This window comes from Gorilla gorilla, chromosome 14, assembly GCF_029281585.2.
Source record: "Gorilla gorilla gorilla isolate KB3781 chromosome 14, NHGRI_mGorGor1-v2.1_pri, whole genome shotgun sequence".
Classification (NCBI taxonomy): Eukaryota; Metazoa; Chordata; class Mammalia; order Primates; family Hominidae; genus Gorilla; species Gorilla gorilla.
In genome coordinates this window covers 58,127,878-58,152,619 of record NC_073238.2, presented here as the reverse complement: position 1 = coordinate 58,152,619, position 24,742 = coordinate 58,127,878, and the positions used below count along the sequence as shown (strand labels likewise).

Genomic DNA, 24,742 nt, shown 5'->3' with positions numbered 1-24,742 from the left:
CAATTACTTTTGCACCAGCTTAATACCTCAAGCAAAATAGAGGTCTTTTAGTTAAAAAGGCTTTAAACATTTATCTCTGTTTTTACAATGGTGGGATTCGTATTCTTTCATGCAAAAGTAGTGGCAGTAAAAAAAAATGAAAAAGAAAATATTTCAAAAGAATGAAGTTGTCAGGGAAGAGAGTTTGTTATATTGTATTTGCATACCATTTCCTTTCACCATCTGGTCCTAGTGTCATGTCCTAACACTTCCTCATCCCATTTTCACTCTATCCTACTCCAGTGGTTCTTAGTCTTGGCTGCAAATCAGAACTGCAAGTGCAACTTAAAAAAAAAAAATTAATGTAGAGACTCCACCCCAGATATACATTGAATCAGAATCTCTAGGAGTTAGGCCTGAGCATGTTTTGCTTTGCTTTTTTGTTTTGTTTTAATCTCTATGTATGATTTAGATGCATAATTAAATTTGAAAAAATAAAAACACCCTATTCCCAAGCCACTCAAATAAAAGCTGTTCTTTGGAGGCCACATGATTTCATTCTTTACATTTGCAATTCCTCTACTTAGCAAAATACCCTCCTTTTTATATGCCTAACTGCTACTTTTTGTTCAAGGCTCTTCAAGCTCAAACATAATCTTCCCTGAATCCCCATCCCTCATCAAGCAAAATTAATAGCTTCTTTACATTTTGTTCATATGAGGAAGCCCTCTCATAGATGTAGTCTGGGCCCCTAGCCAAGCAGTAAGTGGAAAAAATGGTTAAATATTGAATTGTACACCTTATAAGGATGAACTTTGTGGTATGTAAATTATATCTAAAAAAGGCTTTTTTTAAAAGAAAAAAGGTCAGTTAAACCACAGAATCGTGAAAAAGTATAACAAATAACTTAAACTGTATTCTAACCTAAAACAACTGTGTGTTCATTTGCCCATCTATTGAGAAGATCCAAGACCTTTTCTTTGCATGTAGTCTACTGATTGGAATTCTGCATACTATCTCTTGCATAAACCGTACCCATAAACCATCAGCTAAGATTTCCCAAGATTTTGTTCTTTTAAGGGGAAAATAACTTAAAGGCACCTGTGAAGCAATCTGAGGGCAGATTTATACTTTGTAATTTTTTTCTTTTTTGAGATGGAGTCTCGCTCTGTCGCCAGGCTGTAGTACAGTGGTGCGATCTCGGCTCACTGCAACCTCCACAGGGTTCAAGCGATTCTCCTGCCTTAGCCTCCCAAGTAGCTAGGATTACAGGCGTGCACCACCACGCCTGGCTAATTTTTGTATTTTTAGTAGAGACGGGGTTTCACCATGTTGGCCAGGATGGTCTCGAACTCCTGACCTCTCTTGATCTGCCTGCCTCAGCCTCCCAAAGTGCTGGGATTACAGGCATGAGCCATCGCTATATTTTATAATCTTTTACAGTTAATCTCACATACTTTTGTTGGGTCTTTCCAAAATATTAAACATAGATTTTTAAAGAAACAACAATTTCCACACTATTTCATTGGTTTATACAATATTAAGTTACGAAAGCACAATATCAAGCACAACTGGCAAAAACGGGTTTGCAAACAAACACAAGTAAGTCATAAGATTGAACTAGTCAATTGATAGGAGCAGAAATAGGCAGATTTACTAGTTAACAGTTTCCTAGCATGATATGGGAATTAATCACTTATGACTTACAAAGGTAATAGAGTGAGTTAAGTGGTTAGAGGTTATGTGTAGATAGGCTTAGACATAAGCTACTGCGCCTCTCCATTTTAATTGACTGTGTGTCTTTCTGCCTAGAGTGTTTTGAGGGCAGAGATAGTGCCTGGCTATTAAGGGAACTACTGAAGAACTCACCAGACATTTTTATAATGCTATGTAAATCTTCTCATGAGAACAAGTATAATTTTAAAGAACAAAACAGTTGTTTTTAAGCCATTTACACTAAGGTTTATGGATCTTTCCAGAAAAAGCCATGTAGCAGATGCAAATTTCCTTGCTAAAAGCTTCTGTTAGTTTCCTAGGGCTAGCATAACAAATTGGCACTAACTGGGTGACTAAAAACAACAAAAACTTGTTCTCTCACAGTTACGGAGGCCAGATGATGAAACTGAGGTGTTGACAGCACCTTGCACCTTTTGGTGGTTCACTTTTCTCTTCTGTTGTCTGGTGACCTCAGGTGTTCTTTGCCTAGGGGCTAAGTGACTTCGAGCTCCATGCCTCCATCGTCAAATGGTCTTATTCCATGTGGGTCTGAGTCTCAAGTAGCCCTCTACCTTTCTCTTATAAGGATTCTTGTGTAGAAATAAATGAAGATCAATCAAATGAGAACAAGCAAAAGCTATTTATTCAGGCCTTGTAAGGGAGGGAGCCACAATCTCCTGCATTTTAGCAAAGTTGAAGGCAGGCAGAGGAGTGGGCATGCCCTGATTAGAGGCTCTCAGCATGAGGAAGCTGCAGGCAGGCTAACTAGAAGTGGAGCATTCTATGGCTTCTTTTTGTTAGTCTCAACTTGGAAATGGGGACAAAAGTTAGGGAAGATGCCAGTTATTAATCCAGTACTGGCCATTTGGGACAATTGTTATAGTTTGTCTCCTAGGATTGTTATTAGAGATAATGATATAACTTTCTACAAGTCTAATTTATAGACTTCCTGGACTGGTTACTGTAGATAATGGGTTAGTCTCCTGGGTTGCTTGCTGCAGGTTGTGGGTCAGAGTTCTGTTTTTACATATGGTCTGGCCATTGTCCATTTGCATAGTCAGTCACCTACCCTAAATCCAGGATGATCTCATCTCAAGATCTTTAACCCAGTTAAATCTGCAAAACTCCTTTTTCAAAATAAGGTCACGTTTACATGTTCTGGGAGTTAGGACGTGGATATATCTTTGGATGTGCGGGAGGGCACCATTTAACCCACTATAAAGTTCCTCTTGGTTTGGAAATCATGTTTACTTGTTTAGAGGGGGAGGAAATAAAAGACCTTGCCCCTTGCCTCTCTGAATGAGACAAGCAGGTAGGTTATAACTGGATTTCACCAAAGGTCTATATAACTTCTGTCCCAGAGGTAGAAATCTTTTCGAAACAGTTGCCTGGACATCCTTTAAGGCTTGGATTTGAGCTGCAGACCAACCCCTTAATGTCTACACTCCAAAACGAGATGTTTTGGTAGTCCAGTACTGTCTATACATTCAGCAAAGCCCCTCCTTTGGTAGAAACCTAGAAGCAGTGTGGATAATGTATGAATGTTGCCTATATTATCTTGGATAAGGAGGTAAGGAACAGTACAAACTCTCTGGTTTCTTTCTTTTTCAGTGCCCTGAAACTCTAATCTTATTGCCTGGCCAGAAAAGGAAGTAATCCCTAGTGTCAGCAGATTCAGCGGTACTGGTATATAATAGGTATACAGTTTATTTTTAATTATTCAATTAATTCTTTTTGGATGACTCTGATGATGTTCTAACTTCTCTTAAAAACATGTTTGAAAAGAGTTGTCTCTAAAGCCTGTTTCCTTAATTTATGCAATTCTAATGAATTATCGGTAGATGGCAGTAGTTTGTTTTCATTTTTCTTTTCATTGCACAACAGAAGTCTGGGAAAAAAAAAAACTAAAACTTTTCCAATTTTACAGCATGAATTTTATGAATAGTTGGTTTAAATAAATATTATCCAAGAGTTCTTCAATTTATGTTGCTATAGAAATAGAGATCGAGAAGTACTAGTTACTTTATTTTTATTGTATAAATCCAATTTTCTTTATTCTTTAGGTTACTTTATCAAATACTTTAAGGAATACAAAAATAAATAAAACACTGTATTTGCCTTCCCGGTGCTTACACTCTAATGGAGAAAGATACTATAAAATAATGAAAATAATAAAAATAAAAATCTGTTGAGTATTCATTGTGTGACAGGAATTTGCTAAATGCTTTACATGCATTATTTCATTTAGTCTTCACAATAACCCTAATGAAGCAGGCACTAATATTGTTCCCATTTTATAAGTAAGGAATCTGTGGCCCAGGTTGGAAATAATTTTCCTAATAAGCTAATAAGTAGTGCAATCTAGATTTAAAACTAGCTCTGTCTTACTCTAGACCTATACCTTTATCTAAAATGGTATAATAGAAATACTGAAACAATTCTTCTAAAAAGAGAAAGACCATATCTTCCCAGAAAGATTGAGAAAGACCTTCTAAAGAAAATGCCATCTAAATGGAATTGAAAGATTGGCTGTGATGTTGACGTGATCAGAATAGTGCTTTTGGAGCATTATTCTGTTAGAAAAGGGCAAACTGGAGTGGAGATAGACTATAATTAGACACCTGTTATATGCCAGGCACTTCTAGACGTTTGCCATCATGGAGCTTACATTAGTAGAAGGATATGGAAAAGAAGTGTATGAGATGTCAGTGGTAATAGATGCTGTCAAGAAAAATGAGGCAGGGCAAGGGTGAAAGAGAGAGTTATCAGGGAAGGCTTCTCTACTAAGATAGTATTTGGAATTGGTAAGGAGTGATTGGATTCCAGTATAATTTAAAGGTAGAGCCAATGGGCTTTGCCAAAAGAACTGCATGCAGCTTGTAATGGAAAAAGAGTGAAGGTTCTGGCTCATCCTTTGGGTAGGTCAATCGGGGCAGCAGCCTTGGAGTGTTAAGAATTTCTCAAAGGGCCTATGAAACATCAACAATAAGATCTCCTTTATTATTGCCTTGGGCAAGTCTAGTTGAATTGCCTTGGGCTCTATACCCTTGTAGAGACCTCCCTGCTAATGAATTCAGGGTTTTTGGCCTGAACAACAAGAAAAATGAACTTATAATTTACTGAGGTAGAGAAGACTATGAAGGTGCAGGTTTAATGGTGGTAATAGAGTGGACAGAGGAATCAAAAATTCAGTTTGTGATATATTGAGTTGAAATGCCTATTAAAAATCCAAATGGAGTTATCAGGTAGGCAATGAGTATGAGTCTACAGCTCAAAAGGGATGTTCAGGGTAGAGATATAATTTGGGAATTGTCAGCCTATAGGTGGATTTTAAAGCCATAGAACTAGATGGCATCACATGTAGAATAAGTATGAGAAAAGAAGGAAGCCTGAGGACCGAGCACTAGGAGGTGTGACATAAGTGAAAAAGATGAGAAGGGACCAGCAAAGGAAACCAAGAAGTATGGTATTTCAAGAAGGCAGTAATTATCAAATGTGTTAAATGATGCCAATAGGTCAAGTAAAATGAAGACGGAACTTGTTCATTGAATGTGGCAATGTGGAGCTCATAGATACCGTGATAAAAGTTTTAAAAGTACAGTGATAAATGACTGGTTCTAGTGGGTTCAAGAAGAAAGAGGAGAGGAAGTGGAGACCAAAGATCTTGGCTTTAAAGGGGAGCAAAGAAATGGGTCAGTACTGAAGGAGGTTATGGTGTCAAGCAAGGTTGGTGGTGGTAGTGGTTGTTGATTTATGATGGGCTGTTCAGAATAATACGTTTGACCAAGTAAATGGGGAAATTCTGTTGAGGGACCATTCAGAGAAGTAATGTCTGTGAGAAAGGAGTACAAAAGTAGAGGATTGGCCTTAGATAGGAGCAAGAACACTTTATTTATTGCAAGAAAACAGTATGCTGATATACAGGTGCAGGTACCAAATCTGGTAGATGGGTAATTTACCATCTTCTCTGATTTTTTTCTTCTATCTCAGTTAGATTAGAAAGTAAATTACCAACTCAAAGGAAGGGAAAAGAGGTGTGAGAGGTTTGAAGACAGAGGATAAAGAGTGAAACAATCATCTACATAACTTGGTGCATGTTAAGAGCCTAGGATCAAGGGCCCACTTGACATAAATGGTCTTGAATTTAAAGTGAGTCAACAGCATAGTTGTATGTCTTTCTTTAAGCATATTCAGCTACTTGAGTATAAGCAAAGCAGCTGGTTGAGATTCTTCCAGGGAATTAGGACAGGGAGTGAGCTGTAAGGGAAATGAGGGTGAATGTAAAGGAATCTAAGCCAAGTAAGGAGGGAAGAATACATGAAGGGCTAAGGGAATGTGTAAAGATACAAGAGTCGATGGATTGGAAGTCTTGCGGGGTTAAACAGCACATACTGTCAAAATACTAGATGGGATGAGCTAGAAAAATAAACAGTAGTTTGCATCTGAGATTATGGATAAGGTAGAGTTATACTCTATGGGTTGCTGGGGAGAATAGATGAAAGGAGACATCAAGTAACTGAGCGTTCAGGGATTTAGATATACTATTTTTGTGGATATTGAAATTTCCAAAGAAATACAAGAGAGTAGTGATAGAGGAACAGTAAGTCAGATGCTGTAATCTAGGAATGAGCCTTCCAAGACCTGGATGACAGCTGATAACAGCAAGGAAAGTTAAAGCCTATATAGTCTATGGCCTGAATTTCAAAGAAACCAGAGAGGGTTTTAGAGAGAAGAAAAGGAAATATGGTGGCAGTGGAATGGAGAACAGAAAAAAATGTTTCATCTCCAGACTTAGTGGCTTGAGGATGAGGAAGCTGTATCTTTGGACTTCAGTTAAAGCCAAAAGGTAAAAGGGAAGTTCACTGAAAAGATTGACAATAGAAAGGACTTTGCTGAAGATGGCCCATGAATTTGAGAAGTCAAAGTGAAAGGATAGAAAAGGGTTGGGGAGTGGGTAATACAGCATCACACTAAAGGACTCACCAAGCTGAATAAGGATGGGTTATCATGATGAAGAATGACCTGGTTTCTTCTGAAGACTGAAGTTAATAGGGATGTAGAATTTAATGGGAATTATGCCCACAATATTTTAGGCAGCTTATGGAAATTGCACTGTGATTTGGGGGAGAGAGAAATGGGGACTCACCAGGAAAGTAAGTTACCTAGCAGGAATTTACTGCTAGGTAAGAGCATGAAGAACTCATTGGATTACCTCTTCAGGCATGCAAATTGTGTCATTAGGCCATTGGAGGTCTGTTGGAGCTGCAGCAGCTCTATAAATGCACTTTACCAGAATAGTTTCTCGAAGAAGAAATGTAGATGGTAGTAGTGGGAATAGAAAGAGTAAGTTGATTAAAGTGACGTTTGAGCATCATAGGAATACAAAATATAGTGGACCCTTGAACAACACAGGTTTGAACTGTGCAGGTCCACTTATCCATGAGTATTTTCAACCAAACTAGTATCAAATATACAGTATACGCGGAACTTGAAACCCACATGTAAGGAGGACGAAGTTTTCGTGTAAGTGAGCTCCGAAGCACTGACTTTGGGACTTGAATTTGCGCAGATTTTGATATGAAGTGGGGAAGGGGGTAACTTGGAACCAATCCCCTGCATATACTGTGGGATGACTCTAGTTTGATTCTGGAGTGATATATGGAAGACATAATTCTTCCCATAAAAAATCATAATCTTGGTAGTCTATCATAGTCTAGCATTAAGAGCATGAACTTTGGAGCCAAAATACTTGAATTCAAATCACATATCTTACATTGAATGGCTCTCTTTGGGTAAATTCTTATATCCATTTGTGTACCTCCCTGTACTTTTTTTTGTAAAATGAAAATTGTAATAATATCTACCTTATAGGGTTAAATGAGTTACTATTTGTAAAGTTCTTAGAACACCATCTGGCACAGAATAAACACTATATAATTTTTTTTTAATCTAAAGCACTTGGAACAACAGTGACTAGCACGAAGTAAGTATAAGTATTTACCATTGTAATTAATTGAGAGAACTGACAGTATATACTGAAAGTATAAATGTAGAGGGCATGCATTTTTCAAGGTAGATATATTAAAGGATGAAGTCTGTGACCGTGAAACCCAAATGAAAGAGCTAGAGAGAAAATCAGATTTGGATTCATTAGCACTAACCTGGGACAGTTCTGTGTGTTGAGCAGAAAGGATGTAACGTGAACGGAGTGAATGGCTCAGCATCAGGGAAGACTTCATGAAGGAGTAAGTTTGAAGTGAGATTTGAAGGAAGTGACATGAAGCGACAGGAAAGAATTATAAATTTCAAGGAATGGTTATGATAATCTGCTAGGTAAGCTCTCAGGATTTCTTTAGCTTAGTTGTATATTTCTAGATAGATTTGATCTCTACACAGGAAACGATTTAACTTTGCTTTTCTTTTTTGTTGCATATAAGGTTTCAATCCTTTAAATTTTTTTAAACACATGTAACTAGTACATGAATGCTTTGTAGTTAATTGATCTTTAGAAAAGATATTTAGTGATTTAAGGAGAAAAATACTTATTCCTCCTATCATTACTCCTAAATAAAGAGTAGATCAAAATTTGCTTAGGGCCTACCCTCTCCAGAATAGCACTGGACAGGAGTGCTATATTTCCTGGATTCCACATGCATAGCAGAAATTGTTAATAATTATTGATATTGTTTCTCACAGATTCTGGTTATAGTCTCAGAATCTATTTCATCATAGTACTGGAGGTACATACTATTAATACTAACCCAAAATAATTATGCTGTGTATATCAGGTACTGTTCTAAGCATGCTACATGTATTACTTTAATTATTAGAACAGCCTTATGAAGTTTCAAAGATGAGGGGCTGAAGATCAAAGAAGTTAAGAAACTTACTCAAGGTCACCACAGTGGAAAAGCAGGAGAAGCAAAATACAAATGCAGTTCTACTTTCATTCCAAAATCACTTAACCATTGTATTCTAATTCTTGGCACTAATGATAAAATGTCATTGACATCCCTGTGACATGTTTGACAATTAATTTACCTTTCAGGATCACCAATATACAACAGGAAAAAACAAAAGTGAAAGATTATCAATATAGATTATCGAGTAGGAGTAAAGAAGGTAAATCAAAAAGGGGAAAAGAGATTACAGACACAGAAAATGTCAGACAACAAAGAAAGGAAGAGTCAAGGATTTCCTAAAGAAGGTAATGAAACAGTCTTAAGAAATAAATAATTAAAAGATCAGCAACAACAAAAAAGTAGTCTGGCAGGATAATTGTGTTAAAATTGATAGCAAATTAGAATAGATGGAAGCAGTTACATTTAGCTGGGACAAACATATACAGTGTTTAGCAAAGGCATATCAACCTGAAAATACAGACCTACAATGCAAATGCATCAACTCTAATTGCTATAGAGTTGTTATGGTAGCACTATAATTATAGTATATGTGCAAGTGGTCTGGATAAAAAAAATTAGGACAATCAAAATATTTATACTGTTCCGTAAAGGAACGGGTATGACATTGCAGTAGGCAACTTTGAATTGCCTATTATTGTTGCCTTTACTTTTGGTTTTGTTTATATCAGCAAGGGAAAATTACTAATTCTAAATTTAGTTTAGGAGGAAAAAGTATCAAATATTTCATGATTTTGAGTAAAGAAACATAACTTTCTTAAAATGGCTGTATTTTAATTTTTATTATATACTTTTTTCTTTTGTCTAATTGTAGATAACCAAGACACAAGTTCATTAGCTGATGCTGTAGAGAAAGTTGCAAAGCAACAACAATCACAAGCATCAGAGATAGAAAAAAACAAAAAGGTTCTGTTCAATTTGAAGGTAACTTCTTTATATAGTTTTTTAAATGTCTTTACTTTCTTCAAAAGTAAATGACCAGGAGGTTATTAAAAATACTTATTATTGGGAGTCACTTTTAAAGTTATTCTCTGTCAATTATTCTGTTCTCCCTAAGTAAGGTTTACATGGCTATTCCAGTTTTATGGAAAATTTTACACTCCCAACATATAAAGATTCAACAATGTCATTGCAACTATAGGATAAGCATATAAAACCTAACATGTTAGATAGCATTATTTTACATTCCCTTATTTGATAGTGTTTCCTAAAATGCTGAATTGAAGGAATGTTAAGTTTTAAGCCAGTGTTTGTAAAGCTATGGATTGTGAGTTACTTGCTGTCAGTGAACCTTTCAAGTAGCCTCCCTCTATGTTCCTTTCCTTTTTAAATATATTGATAATCCTACTGCAGGGAATTTGGGAGCCATACTTGGTCTTCGCATGCAACATAATTAGATATAACTATAGTATGTGAATATGACTAAAGAAATGAAAATGAAAACAGTATCTTGTGCTCTGTAACGATTGCTATTAAATATATCATAGAAATGAGAAGAGTAGGCTCAGGAGCTGAACTGCCTAGTTCAAAAGGCCAAATTTACTACTTTTTGTTCCGTGATTGAATTTGTTGTGCTCCTGTTTCCTTAGTTGTAAAACAGAGATAACAATAGGACGTGCCCATAAGCTTTTCATGAGGATTAAATGAGTTAATGTGTTTGGTGGGGACCAGGTGGACGTGGTACTGATAGGGCGCTATTTGACATTGGCTTTAAGTATCATTGGCTTTAAGTGCATCAGTAGATATATGATGACAATAATTGTATTATCATGGTGATATGGATTTCTTATAAATACTTGTATTATGTTAGTCACTTCTAGAAAAGAATACATCTATACAGTAGAACATAATTCAAAAAATAATGTCATATTTTTGTAAAGAAATTTTTTGTAAAACTTTTCAGTCTTCAAAGACTTTCATAGACTTTATTCCATTTATATTGAGAGCCTACTTTGTGTTAAGCATTTTGCTGAACATTGTCCTCACTCTTATGTTACTTACCATCTATTGGGAAGAGAAAGAAGTAAACAAATAATTACATGTAGAGTAGTAGTGTCAATGGTAGAGGCATGAACACAACACAGATTTAACACTAGAGAAAGAGTGATCACAAAAGAAATGATGTTTCAGTTGAGTTTTAAATGGCAGCTGGAGTTCATCTGAATGATTAGGTGTCTAGAACAGGTTTAAAGGTTAGGGAGTAAGGAAGATAATATTCAAAATAAAAAGAACCTGAGGATATTCACAGAGGACATTTGCAGAGGCCTGAAATAGCATTGGTACATTCCTAGAACCATAAATAGTTTGATGGTAATGTAAATTACAGTATGTTTTGAAAAATCATGGAAGATTTATACCACGATAAGAAACTTCAACTTTATTCTAAAGTTGATGAGCATTTGACAGATTTTAAGCAAGAAGCAAATATTAAATTTATATTTTAGAAAGAATTCTAGATACATAAAAAGCACTTATTATAATCCAATATCCATTCATGATAACTGTCAGCTAACTGGAAATAAAAGGGAACTTCCTTAGTCTAAGGAAGAACATCTACATAAATTCTACAACCAGCCACATACTTAATGGTGAAATAATGAATGTTTTTCTCCTAAGATCAGGAAAAAGAAAAATATGTCTCCTCTTACTTCTATTCAAGGTGGTACTGGTAGTTCAGGCCAGTACAGCTATGCAAGAAAAAGAAATAAAACTCATCCAGTTTAGAAAGAAAGAAGTAAATCTGTTTTTATTCACAGATGGCATTTTTTTTAAAGAAAATCCCAAGGAAGCTATAAAAAGCTGTTAGAACTAATAAGTGAGTTTAGAAAGATTGCAGGGCACAAGATTAATATACAAAAATATATTGTATTTCTGCACATTGGCAAGAGAAAATCCGAAATTGAAACTTCAAAAGCAATACTACTTACAATGCCATCGAAACCATTCAGTACTTAGGGGCAAATTTGACAAAAGGTTTACAAGACCAGTATGCTGAACACTGTAAAACATTGGTGAGAAAAATTAAAGAAGACTTAAATATACAGGTATATCATTTTTATGAAACAGAAGACTCAGTATTGCTAATATGTTAGTTCTCTCAATTTTATTTATACATGAAACGCAGTCCCAGTCAAAATTTCAGCAGGCTTTTGGGAGAGAAATACATAGACTAATTCTAAAAGTCATATGGAAATGCAAAGGACCTAGAATATCCAAAACAATTTTGAAGAAGAAAAGTGTTGGAAATCTTATACTACCTGGGACATTTTCTAACACTAACAACCAATTTTCTGATTCTCTGGATGCCAACTTGGTGTCCAATGATTTGATTCAGTTCTGACACTACAACAGTTTTCCCTTATTTGCAGTTTTGTTTTTGCAGTTTCAGTTACCCACAGTGAGCTGCATTGTAAAAGTATTAAATGGGAGATTACAGAAATAAACAATTTGTAAATTTAAAATTGCAAGTCATTCTGAGTAGCATGATGAAATCTCGCATTGTCCTGCTCCATCCTGCCTGGGACGTGAGTCGTCCTTTTATCCAGCACATCTATGCCATATGAGCTACCCATTCATTAATCACTTAGTAGTCGTCTCAGTTATCAGATTGATTGTGGCAGTATCACAGTGCTTATGTTCAACTAAACCTTATTCTACTTAATGGCCCCAAAGTATCAGCGTAGTGATGCTGGCAATTCACATATGCCAAAGAGAAGCTGTAAAGTACTTACTTTAAGTGAGAAGGTGAAAGTTCTTAACTTAAAGGAAAGAAAAAAATCATACACTGAAGTTGGTAAGATCTATGGTAAGGACAAATCATCCATCTGTGAAGTTGTAAAGAAGGAAAAATAAATTCCTGGCTGGGCGTGGTGGCTCACGTCTAATCCCAGCACTTTGGGAGGCCGAGGCAGATGGGTAACTTGAGGTCGGGAGTTCGAGACCAGCCTGGCCAACATGGTGAAACCCTGTCTCTACTAAAAATACAAAATAGCTGGGCATGTTGAGTATAGTACAATAAGACAGGAGAGAGAGACCACATTCACATAACTTTTATTATAGTATATCGTTATAATTATTTTGTTGTTAGTTATTGTTATTCTCTTATTGTGCCTAATTTATATATTAAGCTTTATCATAGGTATATATGTATAGGAAAAAAAAACATAGTGTATATAGAGTTCAGTACTGTCCATGGTTTCAGGCGTCCACGGAGGTCTTGGAACATATTCCCCTTGGATAAGGAGGGACTACTGTATCTACCTGGAATTAGCATCAGATCCCACAAGTTAAAGGGCTCAGTCCCATAAGACTGCCCCTGCTTCATGTGCCAATCACAAGTCCCAGGCCACCCATACTTCTGACCAACTGGCTATAAAATCAGAGGTTCTCACAACCTACTCCTATACTTTCCCCGCACCCCTCACCAGGTTTGAGCATTTTTAGAATGACTCACAGAACTCAGGAAAGCACCTATTACCCATTTATTATAAAGGACACAACTCAGGAATAGCCAAATGGAAGAGATGATGCGTGGGGATAGGTATGTGGGAGGGGGCCTGCAAGGAGCTTCTATGCCATCTCTGGGCGCCCCACTCTTCCAGCACCTCAATATGTTTATACCAACCCAGAAGCTCTCTCAACCCCGCATAGTTTAAGGTTTCCTATGGAGGTTTCATCACATTATTAACTCAATCTCCAGCCCCTCTTTCCTCCCAGAAGACTGGGGAAATGGGGCTAAAAGTTTCAGTCTTCTAATCAAGGCTTGGTCTTTTTGACAGCCAGCCCCCATCCTAAAGCTATGTAGGGACCCACCAAGAATTAATTCATTCGAACAAAAGATCATCCTATCACCCTTGTCACTTAGGAAATCCCAAGGTCCAATGGTTTGGATGTTTGTCCCCTCCAACCCTCATGTTGGAAGTTAATCCCTAGTGTTGGAGATGGGGCCCAGTGGGAGGTGTTTGGGTCATGGAGGCAGATCCTGTCATGAATAGATTAATGTTCTCCTTTGGGAGCAAAGGAGTTCTCATTCTATTAGTTCCCCTGCGAGCTTGTTGTTAAAAAGAGCCTGGCGCCTCCCGGCTCCCTCTTGCTTTCTTTCCCACCATGTGACTGCTGCAAATGCCAGCTCCTCTTCACCTTCTACCATGAGTAGAAGCAGCCTGAGGCCCTCACTAGATGTAGATGCCCAGTCTTGAACTTTCCAGCCATCAGAATCATGGGCCAAATAAACCTTTTTTGAATAAATTACCCAGACTCAGGAATTTCTTTTAGCAACACAGAATGGACTAATACACAAGAGTTTTAGGAGCTCTGTACCAATAACTGGGAGCAAAGACCAAATATCTTTCCATGTTACCACGCTACCTGATTTTAATATTTATTATAGGGCATAGTAATCAGGATAATATGATATAGCTAGACATATAGATCCATGGAACAAACTAAAGTGCCCAGAAATAGCCCCACACATATCAATTGATTTTTGAAGACGTACCAAAGCAATTCAGTAGAGAAGGATAATCTTTTCATGAAATGGTAGAAGAACAATTGGATATTTTCATGCAAAAAAAATTCTGAACCTCAAATTTCACCTCAAACCATATACAAAAATTAACTCAAAATGAATCAAAGGCCTGAATGTTAAGAGTTAAAACAAAAAATATCTGGAAGGAAACATAGAAAAACTTATTGATGTTGGGCTTGGCAATGATTTCTTTAATATGACATAAAAATTTTGATGAATTTCATCCAAAAAAATTTTTAAACTTGCTCTTCAATATACACTATTATGAAAACAAACTAAGGTATTCTTGGTGGGGCCCTTTGGCCATTTGGGTTGTCACAGACTAGGAGAGAATATTTGAAAACACATCTAACAGTATACTTAAATTTCCACTATAATATCCACACACACAGGCACAGACACACACACATACAACCCACTAGAATGGCTAAGTTTAAAAAGACTGACCATAACAAATGTTGTTGCAGATATGGAAGGCCTGGAACTCTCAGACCTGTTCAATGGACTGTAAAATGACACAACCACTTAGGAAAACAGTTTGTACTTTCTTGAAAAGTTAAACCTATCCCTACTGTATAATCTAGCCATTTAACTTTTAGGTATTTACCCAAGAGAAATAAATGTGTATGCCCACTGGAAAACTGGAAACAACCCAAATGCCCATCAGTTAGATGAACTAATAAACTAATATGGTATATCCATACAATGGAATACTACTTAGCAATAAAAATGAAGAATTATTGATATATACAACAACATGGATGAATCTTGAAATAATTATGCTTATTGAAAGAAGACTTAAAATTATGTATTAAATGATTCTATTTATATAAAATTAGTGAAAAGCAAACTAATCTTTAGAGAAGGAAGGCAGATCAGTGGTTTCCTAGGAATGGAGAGATGGAAAGGGAGGAATGAATTTACAGAGTATCAGGAGGAAACTTTTTTGAATAATGACTACGTTTATTATCTTAGTTGTGGTGATGGTCTTATGAGCACAAGAAGGTCAAAATTCATCAAATTGTAAAGTTCGAATATGTATTTATATTAATTTTGCCTCGATAAAGCTGTAAGTTTAAAAAGGAGAGAGAAGAAGGGGAAAAGGATGAAGAGGAAGAGGGAGGAAAAGAGGCAGAGGAGATTAAAGAAGAGGGGGAGAAGAAAAAAATAACATAATTCTCATGTAAGGGCAGAAATGGATTAAAGGCAAAAGAAACTAAAGCCAATAAGAAAAATTAACAGTCAATTACATTAATCCAAGAAAGAGAAGAGATGATAACCAAATCGTATGGGTCAATATACTTCCTATATTGACCAATAGAGTTGATAGATAGCCTGATGTAACCAGCAGGGCATATGTCCCTTTCCTGACCATTGGTTGTGCATCAGTCATTCACTCATTTATTGAATGAATTTATTTATTTATTGAGCACCTACTTTGTGCCAGTTACTGTTTTAAGCAGTGGGAAGATGGTGGTAATGAAGACAGACATGGTTCCTGTAGCCACAGAGCTTACTTTCTAGTCAGGGGAAGCAAGCAATATATTAACAAAATAAAGATAATTCAAAGATTGATGTATTACAAAGGAAATACAATGGGGTAATGTGTAGAGAGTAACTAGAGGAGGAGTGGAATAGTGGTTGGTTCATTTATATTTTGATTTAGGGAAGACTCTTCTGAGACATAATAATAATACTGAATTGTGAAAGACAAAGACCCAACAGATAATAGCCAGGGGTAGAGAATTTTAAAGTAGACCAAACAATAATTAAAAATGCCGTTAGGTCGGAAGGAACTATACATATTTAATCAACACAAAGGAGACTGGAAAAAGGGAGAGTAGTAGATGAGAAGCATAGCAAAGTAGATAGGCACTAGGGCATATATGGCTTATAAAACACTTTCAGGAATTTGAAATTTTTTATTAATGCAATGGGAAACCACTGGAGGATGTTGAGCAGGGAAATAACATGATATGATTTATGTTTTGAAAAGATTCTTCTGCCTGATATACACAGACTAGTTGGAGGAGTGGGGAGGAGTGGAAATAGGGAGATGAGTTAGACATTAGGTCACACTACAAAGACTGGTCAGAAGTGCATTGGGGATTTTATTTTGGAGGCCCAACCATCAGGATTTGATGAGAAATAGGTTGTGGGGGTAAGGGAAAGGGAAGGATCAAGAATGATTTCTAGGCTTTTGAGTATCCAGGTGGAAAGTGGTACAGTTTATTGAAATCAGAAAGTCTGGGGGAGGAATATGTTTGGTGTGTAAATTAAACTTTTTTTCTGAATATGTATAGTTGAGATGTCTGGTAAACATACATATAGAAATGTCAAGTGAGCATTTGAAACATCAGAGCTGATGATAAAAATTGAGGTTCATTGCCATATTGTATTTTTCAGTGAACTTACCTCCTTTTTCTCTGCCAGGAAAAGGATAAAAGGAAGTTTGCATTTTTTAAAACAATGCCGTCTAACATTACAAATTTACTTAAAAAGAATGACCATAGTAGATAAGAAGAGGACTATGGAGGATGGCCTACAGAGTTATTTTGGTGGGAAGATCTACAGAATTTGAGAAACAGTTAGACAGTTATTTAAAAGAAGGGAAGAGCTAAGGTGGTAACATTAACTAAGTTGGGGAACATAGGAGTGTGATCATTTGCATTTTTGGTCCCAATTTTTCATCCGTTAGTCTATCCATACCCTTTGCCATACATTACAATGCTTTCCCATAATGGATGGACACACTTCCACCCCTTGACTCTGGGTTTGATTATGTAACTAGCTGGGGTGTTATCAGATGTGACTCAAACAAAAGCTTTAAAAAACTCTTCCATAACTGAATTTCACTCTTCTGCATCTATTATTATCATAAGACATGCCTGGGTTGGCCCATTGGAGGAGAAGATACACATAAAGCAAAGCCAAGACACCCCTGTCAGCCCAGTTAAAGCCAATTTAAATCATCTTACAATCAGCCAATCCCCAGACACTTGGGCAGATTCAATCAAGATCAGCAGAACCACCTAGCCAACCCTTGCTTCTCCCCCAGGCTTATGAACTACCTAGCCAACCTCAGCTGCTCCTAGTCATGTCAGCAATATATACTTATGTATTGTTGTATGCTACTGAGGTTTTGTGATTCTGGCAACAGATAATTGATACAAGGAGTAATAGGCTGAGGTTGTAGAAAGGATTCATTCAATTTTTGGATATAGTGAATTAGAGGTGGCCATTGGCAGCTGGGTGTAGAACTCAGCAGCCACTTATATTCTGTGAATCATCAGCAGATATGTAGCTGAAGATGTAAATTTGGGTGAAATTATCCAAGGAGCATATATAGAGAGTGAGAAGAGGAAATTATGATGACTGAAATCTGCAGAAGACCTATATTTGAAGGACCTGTTGAGATTGAGAAGGAATTCTCAGAAATTTCTAAGGAGAACCAGAAAAGACTGGTGGTGTGAAAACTAGGCTTTAAAAAGAAGGCAGCAGTTAGCAATGCAAAATGCCCCAGGGAGGCAAAGTAAATATCTTTATACTCATTTTACAAATGGAGAAAGTGTAGTTTGAATGGGGTAATTAAGTTTGTTATGCATGATCATACAAAGTAGTAAATAGCAATAAGTGTGCTGGAACCTAGATCTTTTGATTCTTAACTCAGGGCTTTATCATTTTTTATCATATTGTCTTTCCTGAGTGTATACTTCTGATGCCTATAAATAAATTAGTAAAATTATTATAAAGTATCTTACATATATAAAATGTCAAGATAAAACAATGAGATTTTAATATTTAGAATTAGATGAACATTAAAAAATATATAACTGAGGTCCTTCTGAAATTATAAAATAATTGTGTTTATTGCATGTTTCCTTGTATTCATTAATTTTTTAATATCTGATAAATATATTCTTATAAGTGATTTTTCCTATATTCATTATGGATTAAAACATTGATTTTCTTCTCATGTTTAGTATTTTGAATTAATAATGATAATGTTAAAATGTATTACAGAATGAACTTCATGAGCTTGAAAAAGAAATAGCAGCTATCTCTGCAGAAACTAAAGAAACAGAAAGACAAATTTATCAACAAGATGCTGCCATAGAGAATACCAAACTTCACTGTGATAGCCTGGAAACTCAAATCAAATCCTTACATTCAGAAAATGTAAAGCTTAAATTTGACATAGAAACAGCCCAAGAAGATTTTGAGGAACACATGATAAAATATAATGCATATTATGCAAAAATAAAAGCACATAAAAATAGTTTGGGGGAAGTAGAGAGCAAATGGTCATTTATGACTGAACTCCATGAAAAGCGAGATTTTGTTAAAAAATTAAAGACAATGAAAGAAGAACTTATGCAAGATCTTCAAAATCCAGGAGGGAACCGAATAACACAAGTACAGGTGTGCAAAATTACTTAGTAAAACTATTTTTTCTATTACTCCTTTTTTGCAAGTACATACATTAAATGATAAATTTATTGTGAAGTTAATAAAATGCCCATAGCTGTTCTATTACCTTCAGAAACTATTTTCATAATTGAAAAAAACTTGGAATAAGTACATGTGTTATATAACAACGACCCTAGATGCTCAAATGCATAAAGGAAACATCCACAAATCCCCTGTAGATTTGTAAAACTAATGGTAAAATAAAATCACAGTGAACAATTAATCCACTTGTTGCAGAAAATGTAATTCACAAAAATGTTGAAGACTTAGCTTCTATGCCAATGGATCCAGACGAATTCAAATCAATTTAGTACACTTAATGGTGTTATGCAAGCAATATAAATTAATAACTGAACCTTAAGCATCTTACTATTTCTCTTACTGTTCTTTGAAGACAATAGAAGACACAAACTTATAATATTGATCATTTCTTGCTAGAGAATTAAAAAGCGTCTTTTACACTGTTGTTCGGCAGTTGCCACCATAACTACCACTTTCCTTTTTGTCTTATTTTCGTTTGGTTTTTAGTTCTGTGTCAAATGTAAGGTTTCTTTGAGTTCTTTATTTTTGTATACCTATAGAAGTAATATTCTAATGCTATTTATCAAAACTAAATTTTGATTTGGCTAGTTTTCTTAAATTATAGAAACATTGAAAAATTGGATTTATATTGATCATCCTTTTTTGACTTCTATATTTCAAATGTTGTCAACATACAGGAAGACATTACAAACTTAAAGGATAAAATTATAACTGTAAAAGAATCTATCATTGAAAAAACTTGTTTTCTTGAGGAAGAAAAAAAGACACATGAAAAATTAAGAAAAGAAATAGAGGTAAGTCTTAATTAGCTAGATTTCAATGTTTTATGGGACCATTTTTAAAACTTAACACTATATTCATATTTCCATAGTTTACTCTCAATACTCAAAACAGTTGAAGAACAAGAAAGAACTATAACATTTAGTAAATACAAATCATTAATAGATAACTAGAGATAACCCCCTCATTCAAAGATGTTCAAATATGTGAATGTGTTCAAACAATGCAAGCATTCACTCCTATTTAAATCTGGACGAGGGTTCTTCCAGGTTTTTCTCATTCCACTAAGAACACGATACCCAATTAATGGCTAGAAAGCAGCTATGTAGTCAAAGAGGATGCCCATTCTTAGATATCAAAGACTCCTCAAAATAGAATAAAACACAATGGAAAGCATCGTCTTTCCAAACGTCTCTGACTTCATATTCGCAATTATCAAGACTTAGGTTAAAAAAAAAACTGAAAATATGCAAAATTGAAAGTCAGAGTAAATTCATAATGTGTTGTGGTGCTGCCTGTGGACTTCTATTGTCATTATTGTTTGGATGAATGGTGAACAGAAATGTAAAATAATATGCTATTAAGGGCAAATAATTTTCTCCTGAATACATTAATTTGGAAAATAAAAATGTGCATGTTTCAACCTGTTTTTTACTAATTTGACACAATACAAAGCATCTGAGGAAATTAAAGATAAAAATCCTCATCTTTACATATTCGCTATTAAAAAATACCACGATTTTACCTTTTAGTTTACTAGGAATCTAAATAAATAACGATTCTTTTTGCCCTTGTAGACATTAAGGTTCATTATAAAACAATAAATAGTAAGACAGTGTATTAGTGGTAAAAGAGTAGAAAAAAAATCTTATTATTTTTTCTTTATTTTTGAGACGGGGTCTTGCTCTGTCACCCAGACTGGAGTACAGTGGTGCGATCTCAGCTCACTGCCGCCTCGGCCTCCCAGGTTCCAGCAATTTTCCCATCTCAGCCTCCCAGATAACTGGGATTACAGGCACGTACCACAATGCCTGGCTAATTTTTGTATTTTTAGTAGAGATGGGGTTTCACCATGTTGGCCAGGCTGGTCTCAAACTCCTGACCTCAGGTGATCCGCCTGCCTTGGCCTCCCAAAGTGCTGGGATTACAGGCGTGAGCCACCACGCCCGGCCAGAAAAAAATTATTAATGAAAAAAAGAATCCAGAAATTATGCATCCTTGAATGGTAAAAACAAAATAGATTACCTCTATGGAAAAATAAAGAAAAATGCTGAAATAAAACTGGATTCCTACCTCATAATACACACGTGCGCATGCACACACACGCACACACACACACGCACTTCTAAGTATTGAATACAACATAGGAGAAAAACTTAAAAATTTGTGTCAGAAAAGCATTTATTTTAAAAGAGAAAAACACTCCATAAATTCTGTGGTTAAATATCTTTAGTCTTGACTATGCCATAAATTTCCAGATTATGGGAATACACCATAACAAGAGAAAGAACAAGACTCCATTCTAGATTATTATAACGCATGTATGTGATAAGAAAGAGATAAGAAAATGTCAAATCAGTGAAACATTGGGCAAATGGTATAAAAAGACCATTTTTCTGAACCATGAATATCAGAAATAAAGAAAAATATGACCATCCTCATTAGCAATAAGAGACTGATAATTAAAACCACAGCAAACTTCCATGTTTAGCCCATCTGATTATCGGTATTACAGTTGGGAGATGTTGAGCATGGGAATTTTAATACAGTATTCTTGTGAATGTAAATTGCTAAAAGCACTTTGGAAAGAAATGTGAAATTACCTTGTAATTTTTTTACAGTAACATATTTTATTGAGGTATAATTGTCATAAGAGTAAGTACACAAATTATAAATGGATAGCTTGATTTATTTAGACTAACATGTACATATATTTATGTTGGCATTACCTAGATCAAGATATAGAACTTTCCCAGCATGTCCAGAAAGTTCTCTTCTACCCTTTTTATCAAATAGCCACTATTCTGATTTTTATAAACAGCTTTACTAAGATAAAATTCACATACCATACAGTTCACCGATTTTTGTCAGATATCCTGCAACAAAGTTTTATAAATGAAAACAAATTATTCAGAGATTTTTTCTTTTTTTTTTTTTTTTTGAGACAGAGTCTCGCCCCATCGCCCAGGCTGGAGTGCAGTAGTGCAATCTCGGCTCACTGCAAGCTCTGCTTCCCAGGTTCATGCCATTCTCCTGCCTCAGCCTCCGGAGTAGCTGGAACTACAGGCGCCCGCCACCACGCCCTGCTAATTTTTTGCATTTTTAGTAGAGACGGGGTTTCACCATGTTAGCCAGGTCTTGATCTCCTGACCTCATGATCCACCCGCCTTGGCCTCCCAAAGTGTTGGGATTACAGGCGTGAGCCACCGCGCCCGGCCTTAATTTAACTTTTAAGTTCAGGGGTATGTATGCAGGTTTGTTATATAGGTAAATTTCTGTCATAGTTTGTTGTACAGATTATTTCAATAGCCAGGTATTAAGCCTAGTACCCATTAGTTATTTTTCCTGATCCTTTCCCTCCTCTCACCCTCCAGTGTGTGTTGTTTCCCTCTATGTGTCCATAAGTTCTCATCATTTAGCTCCCACTTATAAGTGAGAACATCCAGTATTTGGTTTTCTGTTCCTGCATTAATTCACTTAGGATAGTGGCCTCCAGCTCCATTCATGTTCCTGCAAAGGACATAATCTCATTCTTTTTATGGCTGCATAGTATTTCATGGTGTATATGTACCACATTTTCTTTATCCAGACTACCACTGATGGGCATTTAGGTTGATTTCATGTCTTTGCTATTGTGAATATTGCTGCAATGCACTTACACGTGGATGTGTCTTTATGATAGAATGATTTATATTCCTTTGGGTATATAATCAGTAATGGGATTTCTGGGTTGAATGGGATTCTGTTTTTAAGTCTGAGGAATTGCCACACTGTCTTCCACAATGGTTGAACTAATTTACACTCCCACCAACAGTGTATAAGTGTTCTTTTTCTCTGCAACCTTGTCAGCATGTTTTTTGTTTGTTTGTTTGTTTGTTTTTACTTTTTGATACTAGTGATGATGGTATCTCCTTGCGGTTTTGATTTACATTTCCCTAATGATTCATGATGCTGAACTTTTTTTTGGTAGTTTAATAGGAATAGCATCAAATCTATACATTGCTTTGGATAGTATGGCCATTTTAATGATACTGATTCTTCCTATCCATGAGCATGGAATGTTTTTCCATTTGTTTATGTCATCTCTAATTTATTTGAGCAGTATTTTATAGTTCTACTTGTAGAGATCTTTTACCTCCCTGGTTAGCTGTGTTCTTAGGGGGGTGTGTGTGTGTGTGTGTGTGTGTCTGTGTGTGTGTGGCAACTGTGAATGGGATTTGGCTCAGTTTGATTGGTGTTATGTAGGAGTGCTAGTGATTTTTGCATATTGATTTTGTATCCTAAGACTTTGCTGAAGTTGTTTATCAGCTTAAGAAGCTTTTGGGCCAGGACTGTTGGGTTTTCTAGGTATAGCATCATGTCGTCTGCAAACAGGGCTAGTTTGGCTTCCTCTCTTCTTATTTGTATATGTTTTATTTCTTTCTCTTGCCTGATTGCTCTGGCCAGGACTTCGAATACTATGTCAAGTAAGAGTAGTGAGAGAGGGGATCCTTGTCTTTTGCTGGTTTTCAAGAGGAATGCCTCTGGGTTTTGCCCATTGAGTATGATGTTGGCTGTGGGTTTGTCATAGATGGCTCTTATTATTTTCAGGTATGTTCCTTCAGTACTTAGTTTATTGAGAGTTTTTAACATGAATGGTTGTTAAATTGCATCGACAGTCTTTTCTGCATCTATTGAGATAATTCATGTTGTGTTTGTCTTCAGTTCTGTTTATATGATGAATCATATTTATTGATTTGCATATGTTGAACCAAACTTGCATCCCAGGTATAAAGCTTACTTGATGGTGATGGATAAGCTTTTTGATGTGCTTCTGGATTCAATTTAACAGTATTTTGTTGGGGATTTTTGCATCGATGTTCATCAAGGATATTGACCTGAAGTTTCCTTTTTGTTATGTCTCTTTCGGGTTTTGGTATCAGGATGATTCTGGCCTCATAGAATGAGTTAGGGAGGAGTCCTTCCTCCTCAATTTTTTGGAATAGTTTTGGCAGGAATGGTACCAGCTCTTCTTTGTATATCTGATAGAATTTAGCTGTGAACCCATCTGGTACTGGGCTTTTTTCAGTTGGTAGGCTATTTATTACTGAATTAATTCCAGAGCTTGTTACTGGTCTGTTCAGAGATTCCATTTCTTCCCGGTTCAGTCTTGGGAGGGTGTATGTGTCCAGGAATTTATCCATTTCTTCTAGATTTCCTAGCTTATGTGTGTAGGGGTGTTCATAATATTCTCTGATGGTTATTTGTATTTCTGTGGGGTCAGTGGTGATATCCTCCTCATTTATGATTAGGTTTATTTTGATCTTCTCTATTTTCTTCTGTATTAGTCTAGCTAGCAGTTTATCTGTTTTATTAATTTTTTCAAAAAACCAGCTCCTAGATTCACTGATCTTTTTGAAGGGTTTTTTTTGGTCTCAGTCTCCTTCAGCTCTGATTTTGGTTATTGTCTTCTACTAGCTTTGGGCTTGGTTTGCTTTTGGTTCTCTAGTTCTTTTAGTCGTGATGTTAGGTTGTTAAATTGAGATCTTTCTAACTATTTGATGTGGGCATTTAGTGCTATAAATTGCCCTCTTAACACTGCCCTTAGCTGTGTCCCAGAGATTCTGGTATCTTTGTTCTCAATAGTTTCAAATAACTTCTTGATTTCTGCCTTAATTTCATAATTTACTCAAAAATTGTTCAGGAGCAGGTTATTCAATTTTCAATTTCCATGCAATTGTATGGTTTTGGGTGAATTTCTTAGTCTTGATTTCTAATTTTATTGTGCTGTGGTCCAAGAGATTGTTATGAGTTCAGTTATTTCACATTTGCTGAGGAGTGTTTTATTTCTGATTATGTGATTAATTTTAAAATATGTGCCATGTGGCGATGAGAATAATGTATATTCTGCTGTTTGGAATGGAGAGTTCTGTCGATGTCTATCAGATTCTTTTGATCCAGTGTTGAGTTCAGGTCCTGAATATCTTTATTAATTTTCTCTCTTGATGATCTGTCTAATATTGTTAGTGGGGTGTTAGAATCTCCCACCATTATTGTGTGGGAGTCTAAGTCTCTTTGAAGGTCTCTAAGAACTTACTTAATGAATCTG

At 35.9% G+C, this 24,742-nt stretch overlaps 1 protein-coding gene across 13 annotated transcripts in view; it reads left to right on the top strand.

Moving 5' to 3' along the window:
* The window catches only part of CCDC122 (coiled-coil domain containing 122), a 43,180-nt gene that overhangs the window by 1,673 nt on the left and 16,765 nt on the right, over window positions 1–24,742 (top strand). For 4 of the 13 annotated variants that reach the window (XM_055360083.2, XM_055360082.2, XM_055360084.2 and 1 more), the window contains exons 2-7: window positions 3,307–3,392; window positions 8,744–8,902; window positions 9,430–9,539; window positions 18,166–18,564; window positions 19,332–19,448; window positions 21,603–22,137. In XM_055360083.2, the coding sequence (XP_055216058.1) occupies window positions 8,857–8,902; window positions 9,430–9,539; window positions 18,166–18,564; window positions 19,332–19,448; window positions 21,603–21,785 (855 nt within the window). In that variant the 5' untranslated portion in view covers window positions 3,307–3,392; window positions 8,744–8,856 and the 3' untranslated portion in view covers window positions 21,786–22,137. Of the gene's footprint in view, window positions 1–3,306; window positions 3,393–7,650; window positions 7,679–7,882; window positions 8,029–8,743; window positions 8,903–9,429; window positions 9,540–18,165; window positions 18,565–19,331; window positions 19,449–21,602; window positions 22,140–24,742 lie in introns of those variants that run through there. The other 9 variants (XR_008670966.2, XM_055360089.2, XM_055360088.2 and 6 more) reach the window with 4 other exon arrangements.